The following is a 27,983-nucleotide window of genomic DNA, read 5'->3' on the forward strand; positions in this document are numbered from 1 at the left end:
GAGCTGCAAATTATTGTACCGGTACCTGCCTTGCGTCTAGTTCTAGTGCTTACGGACTAATTCTTGTACCGGTACCTGCCTAGCGTCTAGTTCTTTGGCCTGCCGACTAATTATGGTGCCGGTACCTCCTGCCTAGCGTCTAGTTCTAGTGCCTACCAACTAATTATTGTTCCGGTACCTGCCAAGCGTCTAGTTCTAGTGCCTACCGACTAATTCTTGTACCGGTACCTGCCTAGCGTCTAGTTCTTTGGCCTGCCGACTAATTATTGTGCCGGTACCTCCTGCCTAGCGTCTAGTTCTAGTGCCTACCAACTAATTCTTGTACCGGTACCTGCCTAGCGTCTAGTTCTTTGGCCTGCCGACTAATTATTGTGCCGGTACCTCCTGCCTAGCGTCTAGTTCTTTGGCCTGCCGACTAATTATTGTACCGGTACCTCCTGCCTAGCGTCTAGTTCTAGTGCCTACCAACTAATTCTTGTACCGGTACCTGCCTAGCGTCTAGTTCTTTGGCCTGCCGACTAATTATTGTGCCGGTACCTCCTGCCTAGCGTCTAGTTCTAGTGCCTACCAACTAATTCTTGTACCGGTACCTGCCTAGCGTCTAGTTCTTTGGCCTGCCGACTAATTATTGTGCCGGTACCTCCTACCTAGCGTCTAGTTCTTTGGCCTGCCGACTAATTATTGTACCGGTACCTCCTGCCTAGCGTCTAGTTCTAGTGCCTACCAACTAATTCTTGTACCGGTACCTGCCTAGCGTCTAGTTTTTTGGCCTGCCGACTAATTATGGTGCCGGTACCTCCTGCCTAGCGTCTAGTTCTAGTGCCTACCAACTAATTCTTGTACCGGTACCTGCCTAGCGTCTAGTTCTTTGGCCTGCCGACTAATTATTGTGCCGGTACCTCCTACCTAGCGTCTAGTTCTTTGGCCTGCCGACTAATTATTGTACCGGTACCTCCTGCCTAGCGTCTAGTTCTAGTGCCTACCAACTAATTCTTGTACCGGTACCTGCCTAGCGTCTAGTTCTTTGGCCTGCCGACTAATTATTGTGCCGGTACCTCCTGCCTAGCGTCTAGTTCTAGTGCCTACCAACTAATTATTGTTCCGGTACCTGCCAAGCGTCTAGTTCTAGTGCCTACCGACTAATTCTTGTACCGGTACCTGCCTAGCGTCTAGTTCTTTGGCCTGCCGACTAATTATTGTGCCGGTACCTCCTGCCTAGCGTCTAGTTCTAGTTCCTACCAACTAATTATTGTTCCGGTACCTGCCAAGCGTCTAGTTCTAGTGCCTACCGACTAATTCTTGTACCGGTACCTGCCTAGCGTCTAGTTCTTTGGCCTGCCGACTAATTATTGTGCCGGTACCTCTTGCCTAGCGTCTAGTTCTTTGGCCTGCCGACTAATTATTGTACCGGTACCTCCTGCCTAGCGTCTAGTTCTAGTGCCTACCAACTAATTCTTGTACCGGTACCTGCCTAGCGTCTAGTTCTTTGGCCTGCCGACTAATTATTGTGCCGGTACCTCCTGCCTAGCGTCTAGTTCTTTGGCCTGCCGACTAATTATTGTACCGGTACCTCCTGCCTAGCGTCTAGTTCTAGTGCCTACCAACTAATTCTTGTACCGGTACCTGCCTAGCGTCTAGTTTTTTGGCCTGCCGACTAATTATGGTGCCGGTACCTCCTGCCTAGCGTCTAGTTCTAGTGCCTACCAACTAATTCTTGTACCGGTACCTGCCTAGCGTCTAGTTCTTTGGCCTGCCGACTAATTATTGTGCCGGTACCTCCTACCTAGCGTCTAGTTCTTTGGCCTGCCGACTAATTATTGTACCGGTACCTCCTGCCTAGCGTCTAGTTCTAGTGCCTACCAACTAATTCTTGTACCGGTACCTGCCTAGCGTCTAGTTCTTTGGCCTGCCGACTAATTATTGTGCCGGTACCTCCTGCCTAGCGTCTAGTTCTTTGGCCTGCCGACTAATTATTGTACCGGTACCTCCTGCCTAGCGTCTAGTTCTAGTGCCTACCAACTAATTCTTGTACCGGTACCTGCCTAGCGTCTAGTTCTTTGGCCTGCCGACTAATTATTGTGCCGGTACCTCCTGCCTAGCGTCTAGTTCTAGTGCCTACCAACTAATTATTGTTCCGGTACCTGCCAAGCGTCTAGTTCTAGTGCCTACCGACTAATTCTTGTACCGGTACCTGCCTAGCGTCTAGTTCTTTGGCCTGCCGACTAATTATTGTGCCGGTACCTCCTGCCTAGCGTCTAGTTCTAGTGCCTACCAACTAATTATTGTTCCGGTACCTGCCAAGCGTCTAGTTCTAGTGCCTACCGACTAATTCTTGTACCGGTACCTGCCTAGCGTCTAGTTCTTTGGCCTGCCGACTAATTATTGTGCCGGTACCTCCTGCCTAGCGTCTAGTTCTTTGGCCTGCCGACTAATTATTGTACCGGTACCTCCTGCCTAGCGTCTAGTTCTAGTGCCTACCAACTAATTCTTGTACCGGTACCTGCCTAGCGTCTAGTTCTTTGGCCTGCCGACTAATTATTGTGCCGGTACCTCCTGCCTAGCGTCTAATTCTAGTGCCTACTAACTAATTATTGTACCGGTTCCTGCCTAGCGTCTAGTTCTAGTGCCTGCCGACTTATTATTGTACCGGTACCTCCTGCCTAGCGTCTTGTTCTAGTGCCTACAGACTAATTATTGTACCGGTACCTGCCTAGCGTTTAACATACATACTACATTTAAAGTTTAAAAAAATCCATTCCAATGGTTTTCCTTATCTAAAATAATATTTATTTTTATTTAGTTTAATTAAGTTACTTTTTCTATCAAGGTTTGCCTCACTTCCATTCAAGATGCCATTTCACCTAAAGCCGAGCTCTACTCCAATATTACCTTTTTTACATTAAAATATTAATTCGCCTTCCTTTCTATATCTATTAAAACGCTGGTCAAGAAAAAAACGTTTAGTATTTCATGCATTTATCATTAAGATATTATTTTAAAAAAATAATCAACTCAGTTTAAATAAATTTATATTCAATATTAATAGATAAAAAAAATCATATTCTTCTCTTGTTGGCACCACGGGTTACTGTTTTAATTATAGTTGGAAGCAAGATACCATAATGCGAACACTATAATTGACTGAGCATAGTGAAGTACTGATTAACTCACCATTTTGCATTTCGTCTCTCTGTAAATTAATATAATAGAGTAATATTACTGTTATAAAAAATACTAGCTTTATAATAAATGTACAAGATGTCCGGGGGTAAAGTGCACAAACTTTGGCAGGTGATTCTACATGGTGGTAGAAGTATTAAAGATGAAGAACTTTTTTAGAAATTTCTATGTTTATTTTTCTCACTAAAAAATATTTTTCCACAGAATAATTTATTTTATCCATACAAACAATTCAAATTGTGTTCCTGAAAATTATCCTAAATTCTTGAAATTTCGCATCAGTTATTTTTTTTTACTTCTACCGTCATGTAGAATCACCTCCCCAATTTTGGGCACTTTACGTTCGGATACCTGTATATTACAAAAATCGTTTTAACGTAAAATAAAGGAAAATGATTACTTCACGATTGAATCTCTAGGAACTCGAAATTTAATGAATTTGAATGTTGATAGAAAAAATTGTTACTGTATACTGTTTTATAGCTGGAAATACGCTCAAAGTAAATTTCAATAACTCGACTTACAAATGAATGCACTAAGTATGGTTCGGGAGGTGGCCGGAAAACAGCAATCAGTTGACAATATTTTGTTCCTTATTTTCATTAAAGTCCCCCACAGTCACTCACACACATTTATCTTCCCGATAAATTATTCAGTTCCCCGAGTATCGCTTATGACGTGAGTTCCCCCTGCATTAGACTGACAGCGTTAATTCCAACCATTACCGTTGGTGGAAGCACACCATTGGCCACTTCCTTGGCGATATCACTGTGTAGTGTACATTGCACACTTCCATTATTTGCTTTGATGCATTACTGAGTGCACTATGATGAATGTACTGTGCATTGTCATCAATCATGGCAAGAGGCGCTGTGATGGTCTGTCACCTGGTGAATTAATGGTTAAGAAATCGATAGAGCCTACGTTCATTTTTCGACGTTGCGTTGATAGTATTATTATATGAACATAGAATAACGTTTTCGGAAAAATTGAACTAATTAACTCCATCAAATTGTAAATTAGCAATAATAATAAACATATACACTTGTGTTGAATTACGTTTACAGTTATTTAATAAGACTTTGAATATTGTTTACATATCACCTTTTAAGTATAATTTGTTTTGTATATACTTACTCCCATAAATACGAGCTCCTGGGGCTCAACTTTTGGAGTAGGAGAATAATTAGAAAAAAAATAATTGGCACTGCTAATTTTGTAATAAATAAAACAAATAAATAAAGATTTCCCAATATATATGCTGCTGCAGCCTTGGTATACGGTGAAGAGAACTGTATACTAGGGCGGAGTGAAAAAACTTTTTTTCAAATTTCGTGTTTCCTATACTACCAATGGGTGCCTTGGTAGTACCCTATAAAGTACACAAAATATCATCAAATTCCAACTTCATCTTCAGGTGGCGCACTGACCCTAAAGTTCTACAAAAAATTGTGTTTTTTCAGATTTTGTTAGTAAACAAGCACATCATCTAATCCAGCTTAAACGTCACAAAATGTATTTTAGTTTTAGCCATCTAACTTACCCCTCTTCTCCCCACCTTTTGACACTATTTTGCGTAACAACAGTTGCAGTCAATCAGTAATTAACAGACATTAGCGCGGAGTGCACGTTCGTTGGAACAGCTGCGAAAACTTGATTGTGATTTCTTTGTAATATGCCTAAAACAAGAAAAATTTCTATGTGTTCTATGTTTGGTGGCCCAGAAAAATTAAAATACAATGTGTTGCCAACTTATTCGGATATAATGAAGTATTATTTGTGGATTAGAAATGACTTGCAGTGGTTATCAAATGGAAAAGATCCTTCTGTGAAAGATATATGTGAAATAATTGCAATTGATCTAATTACGTTGTAGAATAAAGCGTCTATTCCTATTGTAACTGAACGTCAAATTGTAACTAAACTATCACAAGTACAAATGCTTAAAGAAATGTCGAGTACCTAAAAAGAAAACTGAATTTTATGAAGATGCAACAAAAAAACTCTTTGATATTGCTGTTTGCAAGTGCATTTGTGTCGATTTTTGTAAATGTTTAGTGAAAATACCCAAGAAAGAGCTAGAATTCCTGCAAGATCAGAGAAGTAGCCGCAAAATGTATATCGGCTCAAAAGATATAGTGGCAACCGAGGCTTTGGAGCGTAGGCAATTACGACTGATGAGGCAAAATAAATTCCTTCAAAAACAGACTGTTGAGAAACCTCTGAGCCCCTCACCAGAGACTTCAGAGACCTCGGATGATAGTGTAAGATTATCAGACAGCAATCAAGATCCAGACTTTTATACACTTTTTCCGGCATACTCCACGCCATCCACATCAAAATCACAAACAAATCAGATGAGGCATTGATTGAAAAATCTTGCCACAGCCTGTGACAGGACTGGTGTCTCCGACAGATCAGCATCAACCATCGCCAGTGCAGTTCTTCAAGATATTGGTTTTATTTCTAAACAAGATTTCTCAAAAGTAATAGATAGAAGTAAATTACGACGCGAGCGCCGAAAAGTTCGAGAAGAGTTGCAAAGAAGGCAGATTTCGAGCTTCGGGAGTTCTGACGGTAAAACAAGTGGGTTATATTTTGATGGTCGGAAAGACAAGACCATTGTGCAGGAAAAACATGATAACAAGTACCACAGGAGAGCCATTACTGAAAAACATATTGTTTTGCTCTCCGAGCCAGATTCTCAATACATTGGCCACGTCGCGCCTCCTTCTGGAACCGCTAATTCTATCAAGGATTCAATTGTAGAATTTTTAAATTTGCACTTCGGAGATTTATCAACCATTGTAGCCATTAGATGCGATGGAACGGCTGTAAACACGGGCTTCAAGAATGGAGCAATCGCATTGATTGAAAGACATTTAAATAGACCATTACACTGGTTTATATGTTTGTTGCATGCCAACGAATTACCACTGCGTCATCTTTTTAATACTTTGGATGGCAGTACTTCAGGTCCCAATACGTTCGCAGGAGTCATTGGCAAGATGTTACAGCACTGTGAAGACCTCCCTGTGGTAAAATTTGATAAAATTGCGACAGTCTTACCCGATATCGACGTGAAAATTCTAAGCAATGATCAAAAATATCTGTATGAAATTTGTCAAGCTGTAACACAAGGCAGCGTAAAAACTGATTTGGCTAATAAGCAACCAGAAAAGCTGGCACACTCTCGTTGGCTAACCTGTGCAAATGGAATATTGAGACTATATTTAGCAACAAAGTTTCCAACTCATAGTCTGGTTGAGATTGCTACGTTTGTGATAAAAGTGTATGCGCCAATATGGTTCACCATAAAAACAAAACCTCCAAAACAGGCTGTGGAGAGATGTGTGAAGCTGGTCACTGAAGCTAGCTTGGCTGTTTGCGGAAGTACAGCACGCGATGGATATATTCGAGCAACAATAAAATCGAGAAAAGAAATGCCGAAATTCGAAACAAAATTACACTTTTCCTCTGGAATTCAGGGAGCTACCCCATACGCATATGACACGACAGAAGGCTGAAATGATTAAAAAATATATATATTCTTAATGTTCCTTATATGTTAATGCAAATAATAAAGTTAAATATGATAATAATTTTGTTTTAAATTTTTAAAAAATTTCTAGAATCGATCATTTTTTCAAAATTTCAGGTCCTCTGCGCCACCTGAAGATCATATGTCAAAAAAAAATAAAAAATATTTTTCAACAGCTATTTATCTACAGCAACATTAAATGATATAGGGTTTTTGAAATTCGAAGAAAATTTTTTTTCGACCTCTTTCACTCCGGGCTACTGTATACTGTTCGGGTTAGGTATATTAACCCATAATAATATTATATCAAATGAAAAATACACTTTGTAAAACACCACTTTTATTTTGAATTAATATTAACAGCCAACCAGGTTTCGCTTATTGTTGACGGCTTTATAAATCAAATATAATCAACAATCAAATCAATTTAACTAATAGTCCAATATTTAATTTATTCCGTTAACCTCTGATTAAACTGTTTCCTCCCTTCCCCCTCCCTTCCTACCCGTCCTGTAATCAGTATACATCCTTTCTCGTTCTAGCACTAATAAGGTGTCTGCTCTTTTATTTCTATCTCTTTCACTTGTGTATTTTATTTCTATCTCTTTCACTCATTGTTTTATTTTCTTCTATACATATGTGTCTGTATGAAAATAACTTTAGTTGATATAATAAGCCCTGATGAAGCTTGAGCTAAGCGAAACCTGGTTGGCTGTAAATATTAATTCAAAATAAAAGTGGTGTTTTACAAAGTGTATTTTTCATTTGATATATAATGTCACATCACAAAGTGTTTGCTTCCTTCGATAAAACATAATAATATTCGTGCAAAATTTTTTTTTAATGGCACCACTTTATTCTAAATTTCAAAACACAGTCATTTTCGTATTTCGCATTTTCTTGTTAACTTCACGATTCTTCAGATGACATTTGTAATGTCATTTGGCCGGAATGTTTTGAATTGCTTCGAATTCCGGCTAATTTGATTTTGCTTTGGTAAATCGCTTATTTCACTGTTAGATATTTCTCTGACAGTGCTATAAATGGGTCTTACCTTTTTTTTTTTCTGTGTGACCGATCGATATTTTATTTGTCAAATCAACCAGATTGTTAACAAAGTCCTCCGAAGATCTCCGTCTTAATAAGATCGTAATACGTTCCTGTACCTGGGGGTCGGGCGGTTTAAATATCTGTCAACTACAACTGTCAATTACGGCTGGTATACGCAGTACGCATGCGCGTGATTATATATTTTTTTTTGCTTTAACTGTTCCTTGCGCACTTGAGTTTTTGCATTAGTTTTTGACTTTATCCCGCCATGGCCACGGCGCTCAGATACTCCCTGGAGACAGTGCTGAAGATGCGACCTTCAATTATTTATTATTGACATCATCGAAGCATTGCAATATTGTTTGGTGAGGATGCTTAAATGAAATTGAAAATAATAATAATATTAGGTAAATGACAATCTTTCCATTAAAAATAAAAAAAAGCATTAGGTTTCAAGACTAAAAAAACGTACCTACAATTAGTTTTTGCGTTTCTTTCGAAAAAAAAACAAACCGACTATTTACAATTCCATTCTGTCTTCAACGATATCTTCTGAAAAAGCAAAAACTCATAAAATATAATAAACTTTTCAGAAATTCCGCTATTCAATTTCATAGTGGGTATGAAATGTAAAAATCACAAGCTTTGTGTGAAAGGAAAATGTCAATAATAAACTTTTTTGTAAAGGCAGTACTTTATTTTTTTCCTTCTCGGAAAACTATTTGATATAATTTCATTTGGGAACAAAATATTTTAAGCTGATCGAAAAGAAATAACAAAAATAAAACACTTAAAATAAGTAAGAAGACGATACACTAATGAAAGTAATGTGAGATCATGACATCCCCGATCGGGGTATGCTGTGAGGCTGAAGGTGGTGAGGAGGGGAAAATAAAAAGGAGAATAGGGAGGTGAGAGAGTCCCTGGCTATTCAGATCTGGTAACAAAAGACGGCTAAAGCCATTTCAAGCAACTTTTCAATTCTGAATGGTGGACTTACACCGGGCGATACTGAGAGTATCTTTAACTGTGAAACGTGCCGCAAGTATACTATATAATATTTGAACTGAGCAAATTGTGAAATAAAACAAATAAATCAAATAAAATTTAATGGGCACACCGGTATTTGAATCCGCAACCTTCGGCTTGCTAGTCGAGAGAGTTACCCCTCAACCACGGAGGCGACAGTGGAAATAAGTCTAGTTTTTAACTATTTTGAAAATACGCGCCACCTGTTATTTACACCGTGTTTATAATTAAGGGGGTGTATACATAAGTACATAACACCTAAATGATTATTAAAAATTATTTCCTCATAAATAAATTGTTGTCGCACATTTATTAAATAAAGTACTTACCTATTTTTTAAATCTTGCACACATCTTTAATCTTTAACAATCCTACTGTGGCATTTGGGTTATTCAAGTTTTAAGTCAAAAGTTATTTTTTTTAGCAATCAATGTCTACTCCAAATCATCATAACTTCTTTCGAGCAAAAAATAAAAATAAATATGAATGGTTAGAAGTTTGCTGTTGACAAATGACTCAGGAATCGCGTCGTGGGAACAATTCCGTGACTGTTATAGGTTAGTATTTTTCTTCAAAAAAATTCAATTCCAATCGGTGAGGATAATTTAAGTAAATTTAATTCTTTACAATGTCTAATTTTATTCATGTGTTATTCCGTCTGTGTGTAATTGTGGCAGTGTAATATTGGTACTTCTGTGTAATTTTGTCGTGAGATTTTTTTTTCTTTTTTTTTTCTTTTTTTAGTGACATGGTTATTACAATTATTTGGTATGTTGAGATTGTTGTCCACTAATAATTTTTGTGTGTTCTTTTATTCCGCAGGCTTGAATTTTTGTCCGTTCGACAACATCAAGATCTACGACGGAAAGGACGAATCTTCTCCACTCATCGGCGTGTTCTGTGGAATGGGAAAGTTCCCCTACTCCATCATTGGAACGTCGCAAGACCTTTTTGTGGAATTTATCTCGTCTGAGGCTGGTAAGTCTTTAAGTTGTTATACTTCAAAGCTATTGTAAGGGCCAAAATCTCTTTTTAATAAAACCCTATGTGGTTTTTATTTATTAAATGAATTTTTCATAGCAATTTTAGAATGAATTAATTTACTTTAGAAACAATCATGCTACCAAAATAATTCATTATGAATCTCATATATCTGATATGTCATATAATATATTATAAGACTGATGGTAGAGGAGAGGGGAAAGAGGTAGGCAAGAAGAAGGTGGGAAGTACCTGGCAGATCTGGGCTAAAGCCATTTCAAGCAAAGTTTCAATTCGGAATGCTTGTCTTCCATCGGGACGATACTGAGAGTAACTTATTATTTAAAAGATATTAATTGTTAAACAACACAAATTCATTCAACAAAAATAACTTGCGCGGGTCGGGATTTAAACCCGCGACCTCCTCATTTGTAGTTGAAAGCATTTTCCCTCAACCTTCGAGGCCGATTACACTACAAGACTAGACCACGACTTTAAAATTCAATTTAAATATTCGTATCTATTTGGTACCTTTATCGGACCGGTATTCCGACAGAGTCTGTGCTATGCATCATTAAGTTTGTATACCATTTTCCAAGAGGAATCGAACGTATTTTTTTACGGCGTCCCATAATGTTTTCATGTATTATTATTATTATCTATTAGTAGAATTAATCTATCGTATTTACACTGCACACTGCACAACTCATAAATCCGGAAATCGACGATCCATTTTGTATATTGTTTAACTTTAACTTGTTAGCAGAATTGTCAGCCCAGCCAAAATCTATTTATAATCCGTTGATATTTTTTTCAACTTGGTTTTAATTGAAACATATTTTGTGGAGGGTGACAGATCTATTATAAGCCTTTAATGCATTTCATTACACATGTATTAATAGCACTGCATAAAAATGTAAAATACTCGGAAGCTCGGGATGCAAATTCTAGAATCCGAGACTACTCCACTCCCTCTAGTACACAATTTATAAATCAAACAAACTCAGAAAGGCTGAAATACGTAATGAATTAAATTGATATAAAATTAACAATAAAAATAGAAATGAAATCAGCGGACTCTAAAAAATCACTACAATTCATAAGCGACCAATGGGATTCAATAGTAAAATCATTTGAACAAATCCCACATTTAGAAAAAGAAAAAAAAAACAGAGATAAAATATGAACAAGAGCAAAAGACAATGAATTCAAAAGCATCGTCGTGAAAACGTCAGAGATGGAACCGGAAACACTGGTAAACTATCTAGAAATTACAGCTATCCAAATTATAATGCCAATAAGATACTAAAAATTATTCAACAAATAACTTTTGCATGTGGTGTTTAAACCGAAGATGCAAACATATCGAACATAAATCGCATCCAGGATAAAATATTTTAAAACCAAAATCGATGCCCTACTACTTTCGAGAAGAGGTATGACAACGGATGTAATTAACCAACTCGGACAGTTAACTATATATATTTGTGAATAAATGACGTCGTACTATAAGGAGCTTAGGTGGAAACTAAAAAAACATGCACAAATAATACTACAGATTTGTATGGTTCCGTAAAGGCCAACTACTAACCAGGAAAACCCCAAATGACAAAATTCTGATGACATTATTACAATGACAAAAACACAATTGTATGCCTAGCGCCACTCTATATATACTTTCTTTCACTATATATACTTTCACAAATACTCAAATAAACATGGCTACATGGAATTTATAGAATTGGACAACCAACATTACTGTGTAAGTACAAATGACTATAATCAATGGACTAGTACTACAAAATAAAAATATATCATCAAAGTATTAGATCGATTAAATAAAAATTATGATGTATTTGACATACCTTCAACAGCTTGAAAATTATTTTAGCGGAATACTGCTTGAATAATAAATACACACTTAAAACAATCAAAAACTATAAAACACAACACACACCGTAACACAACAGAATGATGGTAAAGTTATATACATCAGTAAAGATAGAATAAATGGAAAGCATAGAATACCTAACAATACCAGCACAGTATGGACAGGAGCTCACGATAAATGTCCGAACGCGAGTAACACAACATTAAAAGCTGTATAGACCATATTTTATAATGATTAAGACAAAACTAAAAACCGAAGCAGTCGTACTTCACAGTTACAGATCACTACATAAATATGATAGCAATAGATAACGAAAATAAGAAAACTAACCAACATAAAAAAATTTCTAGAATAATAATTGACGGTTAAAACTTTAAAAAATGATTTTAAAACAATTAAAACTATTCTAACGCATTACACCAATATGAAAAATTTAAAACTTACACACAAAACAAAAATAATAAAACCATGGATAACACAAGGAATATTAAAATGTATTCGTAAATGAGTCAAAATACACAGTCAAATTAAACATACTCCGTAAGACATAGAGAAACATAATTACTGTTTAATTTTGAATCAAGGTAGAAATATAAACCCACTTATTTCGCCAGAAATGTTTATTGCAGAAGAGACATAAAAATGATAAATCAACCTATTTATAACCTTTAACAGGGAAGAATCTATGGCGACATCTATGAAAAACTATCCTAACATAAACATCAACTTATTTATCAACTTTTAACAGTCTGTTGGAAAGGTGAGTATCTACATATAGCGACATCTATGCAAAGCTACACTAAACTCTATTTTCTAACAATTACTTTAAACGCTATAGAAACATAATATGCACGAAAGTTATAAGAGCAGCTTATAAAACGATATGGAAACTATTAAAAGAAGTTACAGAAAAATAATATCGAACAACTAAATTTTAACCGCAAAAATATATACCTATGCTACTTCAAATACAGAAATAATAGCAAAATATGTGAATAACTTCTTCGTAAATATAGGAAAAAAAACAGCGAACCGTAAAACATCGACACAAATATATAGACCACACATAATACACAAACGACATTACAAAGACTTAAATACAAACAACAACTAAGTTCTGGAAAGGAAAAGGTTATGTGGTGTGGTAGGAATCAGGGGTCAATGTGTCCAAGAGTGACGGACGTATGAATCCATCTCTCCCACTCTGATGCCAGGTGATGGTTCGAGAGTCAAGACCTAGTCAACCTCTCCCCATAAACCCGCACACCCCTGCTAAGTCACCAAACGTAGCAAACCACTTGTTTGGGGTTGTTGCAAGCAGGGGTGTTGGTGATCGTATAAACGGTTCGTGGGGTGGCGGTTCCCGTACCCGCCTTCCAAATTAAAGTTAAAATTCGTTTAAGTATCTACGTAATAATATTAACTTCAGGGCTATTCAATCGTTGCTCGCGAGTTGAAACGTAAAACAAACATTTTACGTTGTTATTACGAGAAAATGAAATTTAAAAACTATTAGTGAAAGAATTTGAACAGTTTGAAAAATGTTACTTTGCTATCTTGATTGGGGTTATTTTGTTTGGCATCGATTTAACACTTTCAATCAGTTCTTCATTATAAACACGAGAAAATAAAATCTCTCTGTTTTGGGAAACAAATAGCACCGTATTTTGCGTATCGCTTGTAAACGATTTTCCTCATGACTTTCATTTTTTCTGCGAGGTTGCAATCCTTATTCCATTGACAAATACCGTAAATATAATTACAGCTCCTGTTTCGGATGTTTTGCTTGAACTGGGATCCATTATTATTTTTATGTTATCTTTGTATTTATGAACGTTACATTGTATATACATATAATGATATTTTCCCTGTGATTTGAACGACAGTCAATTAAAACACAATTGAGTTTCTCTGTAATGAAAGAAGAGGTTTATTTAGTTAATCTCACAAGATTTACATAAAGAAAAGCATTCAGTAACAAAACATCGCCTGTAATGAAAGAAACGACATTTAATGTTATTAATTGTTATGCCGATTCCTTAATCACAATCACGATAGCAATTACAAATTATTTAAATTATTCCCATCAATCTGCCTTGTCACAACCCATAGATTATTTTTACTATGTCTTAAACCATAGATTACGAAATATCGAGTCGACAGTCTAGGTACTGTGGCGCACATCCAGCCAGTGACAGTCCACGACACACACAGCCACAATGACGAGACAAGCTCGGCATTGCCTTGAATTATAGAAAATTATATTTTTCTTTACATACATATTTTTTTAAACAAAGAAATATTTTGTGTGGTAGGTTCTTCTTTTTTCCTTGCTAATAAAAAATAACTCCTTGATGCCTAAAAGTACCTAATGAAAATCAAATTTAAAAAATCTCGATTAATAATGAAGAAAAATTTACTAAAAAAATTTCAAATTATTATTTATTTTGAAACAAAAGTGCGGTACAGAAAGGCTTAAAACTTAATCGCTTTGAATTCGACCTCGTTATTAGATATATCGCATGCCAAACCGCAATTTAATTCCAACGTTTTATGCGTTCATTAAAAGGTACGTCTGATTTATGATGAATATTATTTATTTTGTTTGAAACTAACACGCTAAATAATATTAACAGGCTGGTAATGCTCGATGAGAGTTATTTACTTAATTGGCACCATAACTGCATTTAAATTGTAATAATTACCATAAAGTCTGATTAATCTGATGTTAATTTGTTGTTGCATACAATAATACTATTTCAAAACTCTCCAAAGGAATATTCCCGTGCCATCCTATTCATTTTGTATTGCCTATTCTACGAATAATCACGAAATTAGTATTTGAATATTAATATTTTGACGAACTTTGTTTAAAATGAAATTCCGAATAAATTGAAAGTCGGCGGCTTATAAAATTTGTATTTGTAATTTTTGCTTTCAAAGAAATTTTAAAAGTTGGTATCAATCAAAAATACTCATTTCGGTTGAAAGTATGTCCTGCGTAACTCTGGTACGATGAACTCAAATTTGCTTTGAAGTTAAGTGTCATCTTCAATATCGGATTTTGATAGTGTGTGTGAATGGTGGTCTTCATCAGGATTTAGCTCTGGGGATTTAATTTTTAATTCAATTTCAGGGTAATATAATGAAAATACCATAATATAAGGAAATTAAAAAAAAGTATAAACAAAAAATTCCACAAAGGCAAAGTCTGTGCGTGGGTATTATAATAGTTTTTTAATATATTTCTATTAAGTTTTAAGTACTATGTACACAAATTCTTAGTTTTCTATTTAAAAAATATGTAAAATGGAGTTTATTTGAATAAGTTGTAGAGATAAAAAGAAAAAAGGTGATGTCTTATCTAGGCGTAAATACTATAAAATTATAGTTAAACACTGTAAAGACTCACTAGAAAAATGTATCTATTTCCGTGCATCTTAGCGTGAATTTTTATTTTTTTTAATAATAATTAGTGATTTGACGCAAAGCGGTCTTTCTGTAAATACTGAATTGTACATTTTAGGCACAATAAAATTAATATAACTTTGGGCTAATCTTGTTTTACAATGGGGTACTGCATATTGAGGCTGGAGCGGCATATTGTGGAACTTTGGCGTAATCTTGTTTTACAATGTGTAGTGCAAATTGAGGCCGGAGCGGCATTGTGTGGAACTTTGGAGTAATCTTGTTTTACAATGTGTAGTGCATATTGAGGCCGGAGCGGCATTGTGTGGAGCTTTGGAGTAATCTTGTTTTACAATGGGGTACTACATACTGAGGCCGGAGCGACATTGTGTGGAACATTAAAAGCCTTATAAAGATCTTTTTTTAACGACTAGCTTGCATAATACTGAATTAAACGACAATTTCCGAGCACAGTGAAGGCAAACCGGCTGACATTGTGCGATTGCTTTCCTATCACTATTTTAGCTAAAGATTCCACCGAGAGCAAACCTGTGTAATTATTTATATTTTTTATTGAATTTTTAATATATTTTTTTACAGAATTTTATAATTGATATATTAAATTGAGTAAAAATTTGCACGATTTTTTATCCCAATTTCGGGGCTTCTTCCGAAATATTCAGTGAAACTACGATTTTATTCGGTTTTTTGTGATTTTTTGTTATTAATAGAAATTTTTATTTAAAAATGCGAGAAATGTTTCTTTGAAATTAATAAAAATCTTTGAATCCAAAAAGGTTCGATATTTAAATAATTAGTAAATATTTGTTACTTGTTTCGCAATGATAAATAAAAATCTACTACAAATAAAGGGATATGTACCTAGATTTTGAAGTTTGGTGAATAAATTCATCTCTACCTTCGGGCCTATCTAAAGAGAGTGATTCCTGTACACATTTCAACTTCTGATGATGATGGGAAATTGAATGTTGTACCCTTATTTTTACTTTTCTTAGAAAAAATTACAGTATTTTGTCACAACCAATGATCAGACTTTACAATCAAATAGAATCGGTGGCGTGTTTACCTCACACTCTTGCCTGATAAATATATATTAACACCTAAGTATGCGTTTTCCTGGTTCGATCTCTTCCCAGCTTGAGCATGTTGTTGGATTAATCGCCTAGTGACATAGCTTTATTGGTGGCGTCTTCACATGTTTTTCCTTGAACTGTTGTTGTATTATCTTCAGCAAGCGAGAAAATTTTACCTGGTATTTAAATATTACAAAGGTCAGTTCTAAATATTAGAAAGAGTAGAGGTCCTAAATCTGGGGATGACGTTGACTTTTATGAAAAAAATTTCAACACCGTTGAACATTAGTCCACATTGGCAGCAATATTATATACGGTATCCTAAAGCTAGTCGTAACTACAAGCAGGAAACTAATTGATTCGATTTGAGCTTTTTGATTTCTTAATATTTTTATCTTTATTTTCGGCAACTAGGGAGTTATTTAGATTCACCAGTTTCCAGCTTTCTCCAAAAGTTTACGGACGTCGTATACCACGAATCGCTTTTGTTATTAAATATCTACCTATGGGTAGGTACTACGCAAATTGAAATAATATTGTCACAATCAAAAATGAAATTCCACCTTGTATTAGGTATGTCACCTCAAAGGATTTGTAAGCCTTCAATAATGCTGTGTAATGTGAACTAATTCAATTGTCGAGCCGGTTGGCAATAGGCAATAGGCATACGTGTTAAACTTCGCTTAACCCCGTGGCTGCCCTCCCTTGATGCAGGAGGGTGGGGAGTGCGGGTGCGGGGTGCGGGGTCGGGTGTGAGGTTTCCGCAATTCAATCGCTTCGCCGTGGATCTTGTTAATACTTGAACCAACTCGCTAAGCCCTCCCTCTCCGCCCGATTCTGGCAGCCTCCACATCACTAGTTATTTCTTAAGTAGCGGTAGTTAACCAAATCTAAATTTTATTATATTTGAAAAGTAAGATTTATATCGGCCATTGTAGACACACATTGAGAAAATATATTTATTTTTTAAACTTAATTTTTTACTGGATATAAATATTAATTATTTCGATTACATAATAGGTGCCAATAGTTAAAGGTTTGTCATTTTAACGGTACACGGAAAAATACACTTATATAAATACTGTTAATTTATTAAAAATCTGGTCAAATTATTCATTTTACTGATAAACCGGGACCGGGACGGTCTTTAACGAATGAATTGATAGAGTTCATAACAAAGTATTTGTTAAACGCGAATGTTTTATGAGGACGGGGGAACACGTTTTCATACGAATACTGATATTTTCACGATCCGTCATTGTATTTATTAGGAAAAGAACACGTGCTCTCAATACATATTCTGAATGACTAATTTGTATCAGTAAATTTGCATGCATTCTCTGTGTGGATACAATATATGTGTAATGGACGGTTAATGATTCCAATAAAGTGTAAGGCTATATACCACAATAAAAATGGTAGATACAGTTCATTATTACAACATCCATACTGATTGGTTCCGCGAAATTCTAAAATATTGATGGCCGAAATTCTAGATGGATGATATTTAGTGCATCTCTTTCATTTGCAATAAAACCAACTTTCCAGGTGTCATAATTTATGAATGTGTTACAATCCAATTAAAGTACAGGTCTAGGCACGTGACCACTAAATTAAGGCATTACTGTCGTTAATTCACTGTTTTAAATAATTTACGCATTCCTTTTAAGCTAAGAAATCAGCAGTAACAATGAGTTTCAACGACAATCGTTAACATTTTCAAACTGCCGATTCTCGATGGCACTGACTTGATCACGTTACATTTCAAAATCTGTTTTTAAATATGTCAATAGTTTGCCACCCCTCCAATGGAACATTGTATCAAATCCTCTCCTCCTTACACTTCGCCATTCCTAAGACTCAAATCAAAGTTCCACATTAATAACTTCGGCTAGAGTGTTTCACTTGCGGATTTGTGGGGGCTTACAGTTGGATGTGTCAATATGTGATTCGATTTACAAGGCGCGCTTTAGAAATGGCAAAGTCTAAGTAAGACTATGTCGCAAGATGATGCCAGGTTTCTATCGCGAGTTACAATAAAGCCTAGAGCTTTTAAGCAGCAAATGGATTAGAACTTCCATTAACAAGTCGTAACGCGGTGCGTGTTGAAATTCGAAACGCAAGAAGGATAGGCACTCAAATTAAAAGCGTATTGTCTGAACTCGATGGAATCTAGCGAGTTATAGTGAAGAAAGCAATATCTATTAACTGTATTTTAATCACTGTCATTATTTATCCAGACTTATATGACAGTATTAAATTTTCCATGGACAAAGCCATCGCATGGTTGTAGGTCATTTAATAATTCCTGTTGATGTTCATCATCGAATACATCGAATTATTTTGAAAGGTAATGTTTAATGCCTTGTTTTAGGGGCAGATATATAACACCTATATATCCTGCTAACGTGCCACCGGTTGCTTCCCAATACTCGAAGAGTTATATTGTTAGTACGGTTATTGTCATAACATAATTGTAATGTCTGGGATTACTAGTGCAAGTATTCTCACTCAGTATTAAATACACTGTACTGTAGAGTACCGGAGTCTTTAATAATTGCTAGATATGTTCAAGATTACAAGAAGTTTACTTCGTAGATCATTACAATAAAAGTTTTACTGGACACACCTCCGTTCTGTTTGAGTATGTGCGTTTTTCTGCCGGAGTATATCAATTCAACTGAGCTCCCGACCTTTGTTAGGCTACCCTTGGGTGCAGTCGGAAACATTCGGGACCTAACAGTGCAAGCACCGCTACCCACTTTTTTAAAATAAACCCCACCCTGGTGGCCCTGAGAGAGTTTTTCAGAGCCCATATCATCTTTAAGGATGCTGTGTTGGGATTTTGTTTAAAGAAAGAAAGGAGAAGAAGTTTTGGGAAGGAAAAAAGGTATTAGGAATGGGTAGGAATCTAGGGATCAGTATATCCAGGAGTGAGGGACGTATGAATAGATTCCTTCCGACTGTGGCGCGAGGCGATGGGCCGAGAGACCAGTTGGAGAGGTAAAGGGTATTCCTAAACCAGCCTCTCCCTATTTGGCTCACTGTTCACTTGGGGTAACCCATTGCAAAGGTGTTGTTTATCCAATAAATGGTTGCCGGTGCAGCGGTACCCAAACCCGCTTCACAAATAGAAAACCCACGACTAACTCTCAAAACCATTTTTAATTGATATTAATAACTGCACTAAACAACAACATTAAAATGGTATATAATATATACCTACTCGAAAGCTCATATGGAGACATGAGTTGAAAATAGAAGAGATAATAAGAATGTTTAGAATGACATGGACAATTACAGGTAGTACTGGAAAATCAGTACTGGAAATGGATCTGGATTCTGTAATAGAAGTAGTAAAAATATGTCAAAGAGAGCGAGGCTAGCTCTAGTTAGTGATTTTTGATCATGAAGATAATCAACAATTCATCAAAAGGTAACGGTCTCAACTGGGTCGTGAACTCAGGTCCTCTGGTCTTACCGGGACTGGCAATTGAGTCAATTGTCTTCCAATTGAGCCATTACCACTTCATGATATTCCGTCTTTTTTCAAATACTTTATCTCATAATTCCAATTTTGAATTACTAACATAATCCTCTTTAATTATTTCCTCATCAATAATATGGGAAAGGTAAATTTTTAAAGTCTTTTGAAAGGCAATGATCCATTTTTTTATATACTTTCAGTTTCATACGTCCTGCAATTATAATATACCGTGATTCTTAATAAAACTGAATAGTGATTGGCCCATTAAATGAGTTTTGATACTTTTTCTATCAATCTTATTCAGGTTCAGACAAAAAACAGATTCTGATTTTCCAAACTAGATTAAATCAAAAACACAAGTTTATTTTTAAACAAGTTCTGCTGTGTAATTATTATTACGCGTGACAGCTGTTTCGCCCTCTGAAGGCATTATCAAACTGTCACTTCAGAGGGCGAAACAGCTGTCACGCGTAATAATAATTACACAGCAGAACTTGTTTAAAAATAAACAGTTTTTATAAACCCAATAACAATATTATTCAATATATAAAAAATAAAAAAATTAAAATGGAGTTCTACAAATTAAACTTAATAACAATAAACAAAAACATAAGATTTAAATTATTTTTTTTCAGGTCCTCTACTCAACACTGGCTTTCACTTCAACGTGGGCAACTGGCCCGGCCACGTGGAGACTGCTGGCTCGCGTAACGGCACGTGCGACTGGCTGCTGACTTCGCAGTCGCTGCAGAAGTCCGGGGATACAGAGGGCATCTTCCTGTCCGTGGCGCACTGGTACCCGCCGCATACGTCCTGCACTTACCTGATGCAGGGGCTTCCTAATCAGATTGTCAGGTTATACTTTCCAAGGTGAGAACAACAAAAAATAATATATAGTTTTTGTAATGTTAATATTATTGAGAGATTTGAAAATCGGGTCTAAATTCCTCCACGATGAACTTAAATATAAAAAAAATAATAGCCAATCAAAATTATCAATTAAATCAGCTTGCCGAATACCGCCTAGTGGAAATGCAGTCATTCAACCAGCCAGCATTTTCATACATACGTAAAGTTGTCGGCTTCTAGCTGAAATAAAAAAAAATAAAAAATAAAAATCATTTCAATTATCTCAACCAAACGTATGTTGACAAATTTTCGTCAAACAAATGGTTGAGTATTGGAGAGTTGAGCGCAGAAATAGAAGGATTTATGCTTGCCATTCAGGATAGAGTCATTAATACTAAAAATTATACGAAGCATATAATCAAAGATACAAATCAAATTGATGATTTATGTAGAAAATGTTTGGCTTTTCCGGAAACTATAGAACATATTATATCGGTATGTTATACATTAGCTCCGTCCGAGTATACATTTAGGCACAATCAAGTTTTAAAAGTAATTCACCAAAGTTTGGTAATTAAACATAACTTGATTGACTGCCGTAATATAAAACCATATTATGAATATGAACCGAATTCATTTTTAGAAAACGAATTTTATAAAATATATTATAATAAAACTTTACTAACAGACCGAACGATTAGTCATATTAGACCCGATATAGTTTTACATGACAAAATTAAAAAAAAACAACTTATATCATTGATGTCGCTATTCCAAATTCCTGTATTATTCAAAAATCTGTTTCTGAAAAAATAATAAAATACACAGATTTAGGAAATGAGATTAAAAGAATTTGCCATTCTCAGACAATAAAAATATTACCATTTGTTTTTTAGGCTACTGGCATTATACCTAGCTCTCTCGTTAAAATTTAGACGTATTAGATATGTCAAAGAATTTAGATATAAAAATGCAAAAATCAGTCATTTAAAATATACGTAGGATTACGAAAGTTTTTTAAATATTTATATTGAGGGGTCAGTAGGATTTATAGGTCCTTCCCTCTGATATGAAAATATCTGGAGTCGGTGAATTATTTTCTCATTTGATCTCTGGTGAGTTGACGTGTTGTTCTTGTATTGTTTTGTATTTATTATGCTTATAAAATGCACTTGCATAATATGGATTGACTAGATGATCATTTGTGAAAAAATGTGTGTGGAAGGGTTTAATTTTCCCTATGGGGAAGATTTAACCCGGACATAAAGTCGGAAAAAAAAGAAAAAAAAAAGATGAAATTGTCCAGCGTCGTACGTCACTCGAGTCTATCACGAGCGCTTGGTTTCAGTCTCTTAATCAAGGAATAAAAAAGTTTTTGCCCCTCAGTCGTGACGTCAAAGTCATGTAACGTTTTCGTCTTTTTCGATTCTGACGTCAATGGTACTAGTCAAAAGATACTAATTTATCCCTTATTGCCTGCCGCGAACTGTTCTGCAGTTCCGGGGTGTACTTGCCGTCAATTCCCTCACATACTCAGGCGATATCTTCCGATTTCGAACCCTAATAAACATGTTGATCATATTATTATTATTTTTATGGTACATACCTACCTACTTTTATAGGTAGATCTCGAGTAGAATATAATATGTTATTTTTTTCCAATATTACATGCAATTTTGCTTATTTCAAACATTCAATCAGTAGTTATTTTCAGGAGTTATTTTAATTACGGTACGTATTATTCATTTAAAATATTATTTAGATGAAGTGTGATTTCGTCACATTAATTAATTCCCATTAGAATAAAAATATGTACGATTATATTAGATCACATAAAGTTCAATTATTGTAAGTTAAATATTTAAAATAAAATTCTTAAAACATTATAAAGATTAATCGAAATAGTGATTTAGTACTAAGCTTCGCCTTAAAGTGCTCTAAAAAGTAGGGTGAGCACAAAAAAGTTAGATACACAGTTATACAGTACTGGTCATCCCAACATTTTTTTTTCAAACGCATAATATTTTTTTATATGAGTGGGTACATTATTTAAAATAAAAATTAATTGAGAGAAACAAAACGTTTGTGGTTGTTGATAGAGTGATCATGCTTTATTGAACTTTTTTCCTCTTAATTTGTACACAATAGTGTTACTGGAGAATCAAGTTTATAAAACTTTTTTGTTATTATGTGAGGACCTAAATACCTGATATTACAGTTTTAAGGAGAATTCCCGCTTTATACATTGTAATTTCTTTAGCGAAACAAGCGTTAAATTTTTAAATGAAATAAGAAAACTTTGGCTTCTTTCAATGAGATAGTATTTCATTTTTGTTTTGATGCTAAAATCTCACAAAACTTTTAATTTTCTCCAGTTTCCGAATCAACCGGATTGAATCTCCCATCCTGCCTTTTGACGGGGACTGCGGGGAAAGTTTGACCTTATACGATGCTTCCTGGCCTGACGACTCCCGCATCATCAAGACTTTCTGCGACACCTTCTCCAAAGCCATGGAGAAGCATGACTTTGTCTCAACTGGAAGTTCTCTGTTTGTCAGATTCGAGAGCAAGACTGGTAGCTATAGCGGGTAATCCATTTTCTTCCAATATTGATAATATGTAATGCTTAATTCGATTTTTTTTTATTAGGTACTAAAATGGTAAAGGACATAGTTAAGTTTTTTTATGTTACAAAGTAATATTCCCAACCTACATTAAACGTCAATTGATAAGCTATATAAATTTTCTCGTGTGTGAATAGTGATATCTGTATGCTTTCGCAAAATTCATAAAAACGTAATTTCTTAGATTGCTATTTACATCCAAAATTCATCAATAACAATTTAAGGAAAATAGTAAATGATTGTGTTGGAATGGCCATACAACCACCACAGATATATTATATTAACCTATGAGACGACCATTGTATTAAGAACCAATGGTGATGACTGTATGGAATTGTGTGACGAGCGAACTAGGGCCTCGCCTCGCCTGTCGCCTATAGGCCTCGCCCACATATATTATAATATTATATCGCTTGTGTGTGACTATCTTTAAGAGCACCAAACCTTTATATTTCATGGCCAAAACGAACTTATTTAAAATTTGTTTAAATTATACCAAAGACCGATAAACAACCTATTGCCACCTCCATACCGATTTAACAAGATGTTTTTCTTTTTACGGTCCTTTATCCATTCTCTTTTCTCTTACCAGATCTTCGCTCTACTACTGGGCTCATTACGACTTCTTCAATAACACCCGCTATGGGGAACCGGTAACTGGCACCAGATGTGATGAAGTCCTCGCTTCCTGGAGGGCGTCCAAGGGTTTTTTGAGGAGCCCTCCAAACACCTTGGTCTACAAGAGTCCAGGCCAGGACGTCAGCTGCCTCTATAGATTTGTTACCGATAAGCGACTATTTGCAAGGGTTATACTGAACATAATCAATATCAACTTCAAGGTATACACAGTTAGTTGTTCATTTTATTTTATTTTTGGTTTGTTTAGTGAATTCTTTTACTGGACGTAATGAAATATGTAAGCAAACATTCAATGTTCTAATTTTTTTATTTTCTATACAGGAACATCCGTACGCATCCATCCCATGTCAAAATTGCTACGAAGATCGAGCTGACAAATTAGTTATTTGGGAACCAATTCCTGCAACAGTCAACAACCAAACAAGTACTCAGTACACACCTACCCCTCTGCACACCGCTATGCAGAAAGGTGCTGGCTCGTGTTTATGTACCAAACACGCCCCTTTGATCTCAATAAACAAACCATATCAAGTAATTTCTTCCAGTGAACAGTTGAATCTTCAGTTGATTGTTGATAGCGCCCATGCTGCTTCTTCTTACTTTAAACATCAAGCTCCTCTTTTTGAAGCAACTTATGAATTTGTTCACGGTCCTTTGTGTGGACCTGCAACAATTGAAGCCACTTCTGATGGAGAAATTCTATTTCCTTTCTTAGACGCACTGGGATATACCGATCCTCCTAAAGACATTAGATGCATTTGGGATCTTAGAATCAATAGGGACAGAGACTTGTGGATTCACTTTGACAAAATTAAGTTTGCATCGAAGAGTTGCGATGATGGTAAATTGGAAATTTATTTACCAGGACAAATAGATCCGTATATATCGATTTGTGGAGAAAATGTTTCACTCGCCAAAGAACTACCAATTTTATCCGCTAGCGAGTTAGGTATGGAATCCCTTGAAGATCCTTCTCTTCTGGGACAAGAAGACACAAGGGCAATACGAATTCAATTCATTAGCGCGACGTCTCCAACAAGAGCTGCTTTTAAAATAGCGTGGACTGAACTATTCCACCTTCCGAGGAATTCTGATGGAACGCTTCAGACTTCAAAACTTGTTGAGGGAGGTACAGTCGAGGAAGAAAAATATAAAGCCGAATTTGGAACTGATAAACGAATTATAGAAGTATGTGACTTTTTATGTCCTGGAGAAAATGGGCTATGTATTCCAGCAAGACTCGTTTGCAATGGAGTTGTAAACTGCCCTAATATCACTGGAGCTGGAGCTCAGAAAGATAAATCGTACAACAGCTTCTCCAAAGCCAATACCGATGCCAGGCTTGCATACATAGAAGAGAACTTGAAGAAAATTGGATACTCCGGTGACTTGACTGGTAAAATGCTAGAATTGTTGAGCGATGAGTCCCCAGAGATATGCAACAGTAGAATGGAGCATACTGTTATTATAAACTGGATGGGTGTAGTGATGGCAGCAATCGGCGCAACGATTTTAGCCGTTTGCTTCATCATAATCTTATGCAAGATGTGTTCCCATAAAAGATCAAGCAATGACGGAGACATGGGCTACTGACATCAGGCCAAATTCCAGCCTGGACCGAATTGCCATCTTAGTTCTTCCACTTCCACATTCAACCGGGAGTACCACAGAGATGGCAGTGGGACCGCCTACGACTGGAGCTTGCATTGACATAGAAAAATATTGAATAGTGATGACGAGTGTTTCGAAAATATTTCGAACTGATCTTTCGGTTCTAAGGTGAATAAAGACATTAACAAAATAATGTGGTCAGATATGAACATTAATTTTAAAATATGTGCCTGTTGATAAAATGTTATTACGGTAATGATATAATGTAACGATGCAAATGAATATTAGTGACATGTACATTCATGAGCAACTGATTCTGTCAGCATTTGTGAATAATGTAATAATAGTAGTTTAATAACACAATCCCACAACATTATTTAACTTAATATTCTTCTGAATTTAATTTAAAATGCCTTCCTCGACCTGCTGAAAAATTTCACACCTTTTAATTTGTAAGCTTTTATTTAAACTAATGAAGTTTTACAAAAAAAAGTAAAAAAAAGAGAGAAAATAATGATAGGATTGGGAATAATAATTGCTAATTGCTCACAAAAAGTATTTATTAATTTAAAAAATAATATCAATATTTCAGATAAGAAAGAACAATATTACCACAAACATAATTTTACGTCTCCAACAAGTAATATATATATATATTTTTTTTTGTAAGAAATGATCAATGTGTTCAAATAATATCCTCACTCTACGAATATGTTTTGTAATTTAAAGAAATGTTTTGAAATACGTTCAAGCATATGATACCATATAATTCAAAATATCTGTACAGCATATTGAAGTAGACACACATTGAAAAAGCTCAATTAAGAAAAAAATAGTTAAAAGCAGCACATTAATTTTGATATTTTCTGTCAGAAAATGTGCCTGTAAAATAATACCTATACATATTGTTAAATATTGTGAACGTGAAGGGTAAGGTATCTAATTTAATATGCAAAACTACACATAACTCTTTATTTAATAAAGTAGCGAAGTCCTGTCAAGATGGTAGCTGTGTTTGATAGTACCTTTTTATTCCGTGAGAGAGCACGAGCGTTGCAATTGCTGAGAGTTGTCAGGTTCATTTTTGCCTGTTTTGGACAGTCCACTATCGGAAATAATTTAGATGGATATAAATTTGCATTTCTTTTGTGCTGTATTCGGTGTCATACCGCTCAAGAGTTCCAACTACTCATAACAAGTAAGACCAGTGTGTCCTCTTGGGAAAATGGATGACTGTTCATGCGAATATTTATGAAACCATTCCTTGCATATTAACTTTGAGACCTGACCTTCCACTTGTGTACATGGTTTAGTTCAGTAGAGTACATAAGGTGTTTGCACAATATTCTCTAGCTTTAAGGTGTAAATAGTCTAGACTGCATAAGGGAGAGGGCGAACTTAGAACAACACAATAATTATTTAACTTTAAACTATTTTATTATTTTAATCGTAAATAATTGTTTTGGAACTGCGCAATGTATTGGGGTGCGGATAATTATGTACATTGAACGGATGGGTTATCATGACAATTATATTTTATACAAAAATACATATCCAATGTTGTTTTTATTTTAGTTCCCATTTTAATACTTAAAAATGCCCGTTAGTTGCTGCTCAAACACATTATTTAAGGATAAGCTGACATTATAATAGATGTTTCAGTAAAAATGAAACCAATACAACCAATTTTTACTATTACAGTACGTACACAGTAAAAGTCACTCACAGAAGGAAATTAATACCATTGTGTGACTTATTTGACAAAAAATGATAGTAATTGTTTTATATTTACTCCACACAGAAACTGTGACTCTAGACCACGAGGAAAATGATTTCCTTCAGGGCCTGTGTGGGTCGACAGAATCTGGAGAGAAAGAAGAGAAACTGGAGAGGTCAAAGGGTATTCCTCAAACGGAATTTCCCGATGTGGTCTGCCACGCAAGTGTAGCTGGTGGGCAGATGAATGCGCTGCCCAAGACCAGGAAAAACCTCACCCCGCGAACCCGGGCACCCCTGCTAAGTCCCCAAATATAGCGAATCACTGGGGTGACCTAAAGAATGTTATCCGATGATTGGTTCCCGGGCTGCAGTACTCATATCCGCCTCCACCAATAATTTTTCTTCATAAATGTATTTTTTTATATGAAAAATAAACGTTGGTGTCAAAAACAAAAAAGGAGAGCTTTAAACGCTTCATGAGAACGCTCATAAGAACGTTTCAAAATGCTTCATATTAACGCTTCGTGTATGATAAAAGGCCAAGATACCTACATGGAAATGTTTTTTTTTTAAAGAAAGAGAAACATTCCCGGGTCACGAATAACCTGACAATATTTGAAAATCTCCTACTACCACCACAGTAAGCGGAAAATGTTGCTTGTTTTGTGATGGAGGACTTAGCCAGCCGAGGAACTGAACACACTACGCCTGGGTGGGACCCAAAAGCGATGCCAACTCGACCACTGACCGGTGTAGATCTATTTCGTTAATATAAATTTGTTACATATGCATATAATTCTAATTCCTTCCATGATGCTACCTTAACAAGTTTTGGGGTAGAGTTTGTGTACAAACCACTCATCGGATAACCAGCACCTCT

At 35.6% G+C, this 27,983-nt stretch overlaps 1 protein-coding gene across 3 annotated transcripts in view; it reads left to right on the forward strand.

Annotated features, from left to right (window-relative positions):
* LOC149419585 (cubilin-like) overlaps positions 1–26,020 on the forward strand; it is a 139,894-nt gene extending 113,874 nt beyond the window's left edge. For 2 of the 3 annotated variants that reach the window (XM_089637904.1, XM_089637906.1), the window contains exons 6-10: positions 9,623–9,778; positions 20,297–20,531; positions 22,886–23,098; positions 23,727–23,982; positions 24,095–26,020. In XM_089637904.1, coding sequence (XP_089494030.1) covers positions 9,623–9,778; positions 20,297–20,531; positions 22,886–23,098; positions 23,727–23,982; positions 24,095–25,366 — 2,132 coding nt within the window. In that variant the 3' untranslated portion in view covers positions 25,367–26,020. The remainder of the gene's footprint in view (positions 1–9,622; positions 9,779–20,296; positions 20,532–22,885; positions 23,099–23,726; positions 23,983–24,094) is intronic. The other variant, XM_089637905.1, reaches the window with a different exon arrangement.
* Positions 26,021–27,983: the final 1,963 nt, after the last annotated feature.

The sequence above is a fragment of the Hesperophylax consimilis genome, chromosome 12 (assembly GCF_061612785.1).
Source record: "Hesperophylax consimilis isolate HC1 chromosome 12, BYU_Hcon_1.0, whole genome shotgun sequence".
In the NCBI taxonomy this organism is placed as follows: domain Eukaryota; kingdom Metazoa; phylum Arthropoda; class Insecta; order Trichoptera; family Limnephilidae; genus Hesperophylax; species Hesperophylax consimilis.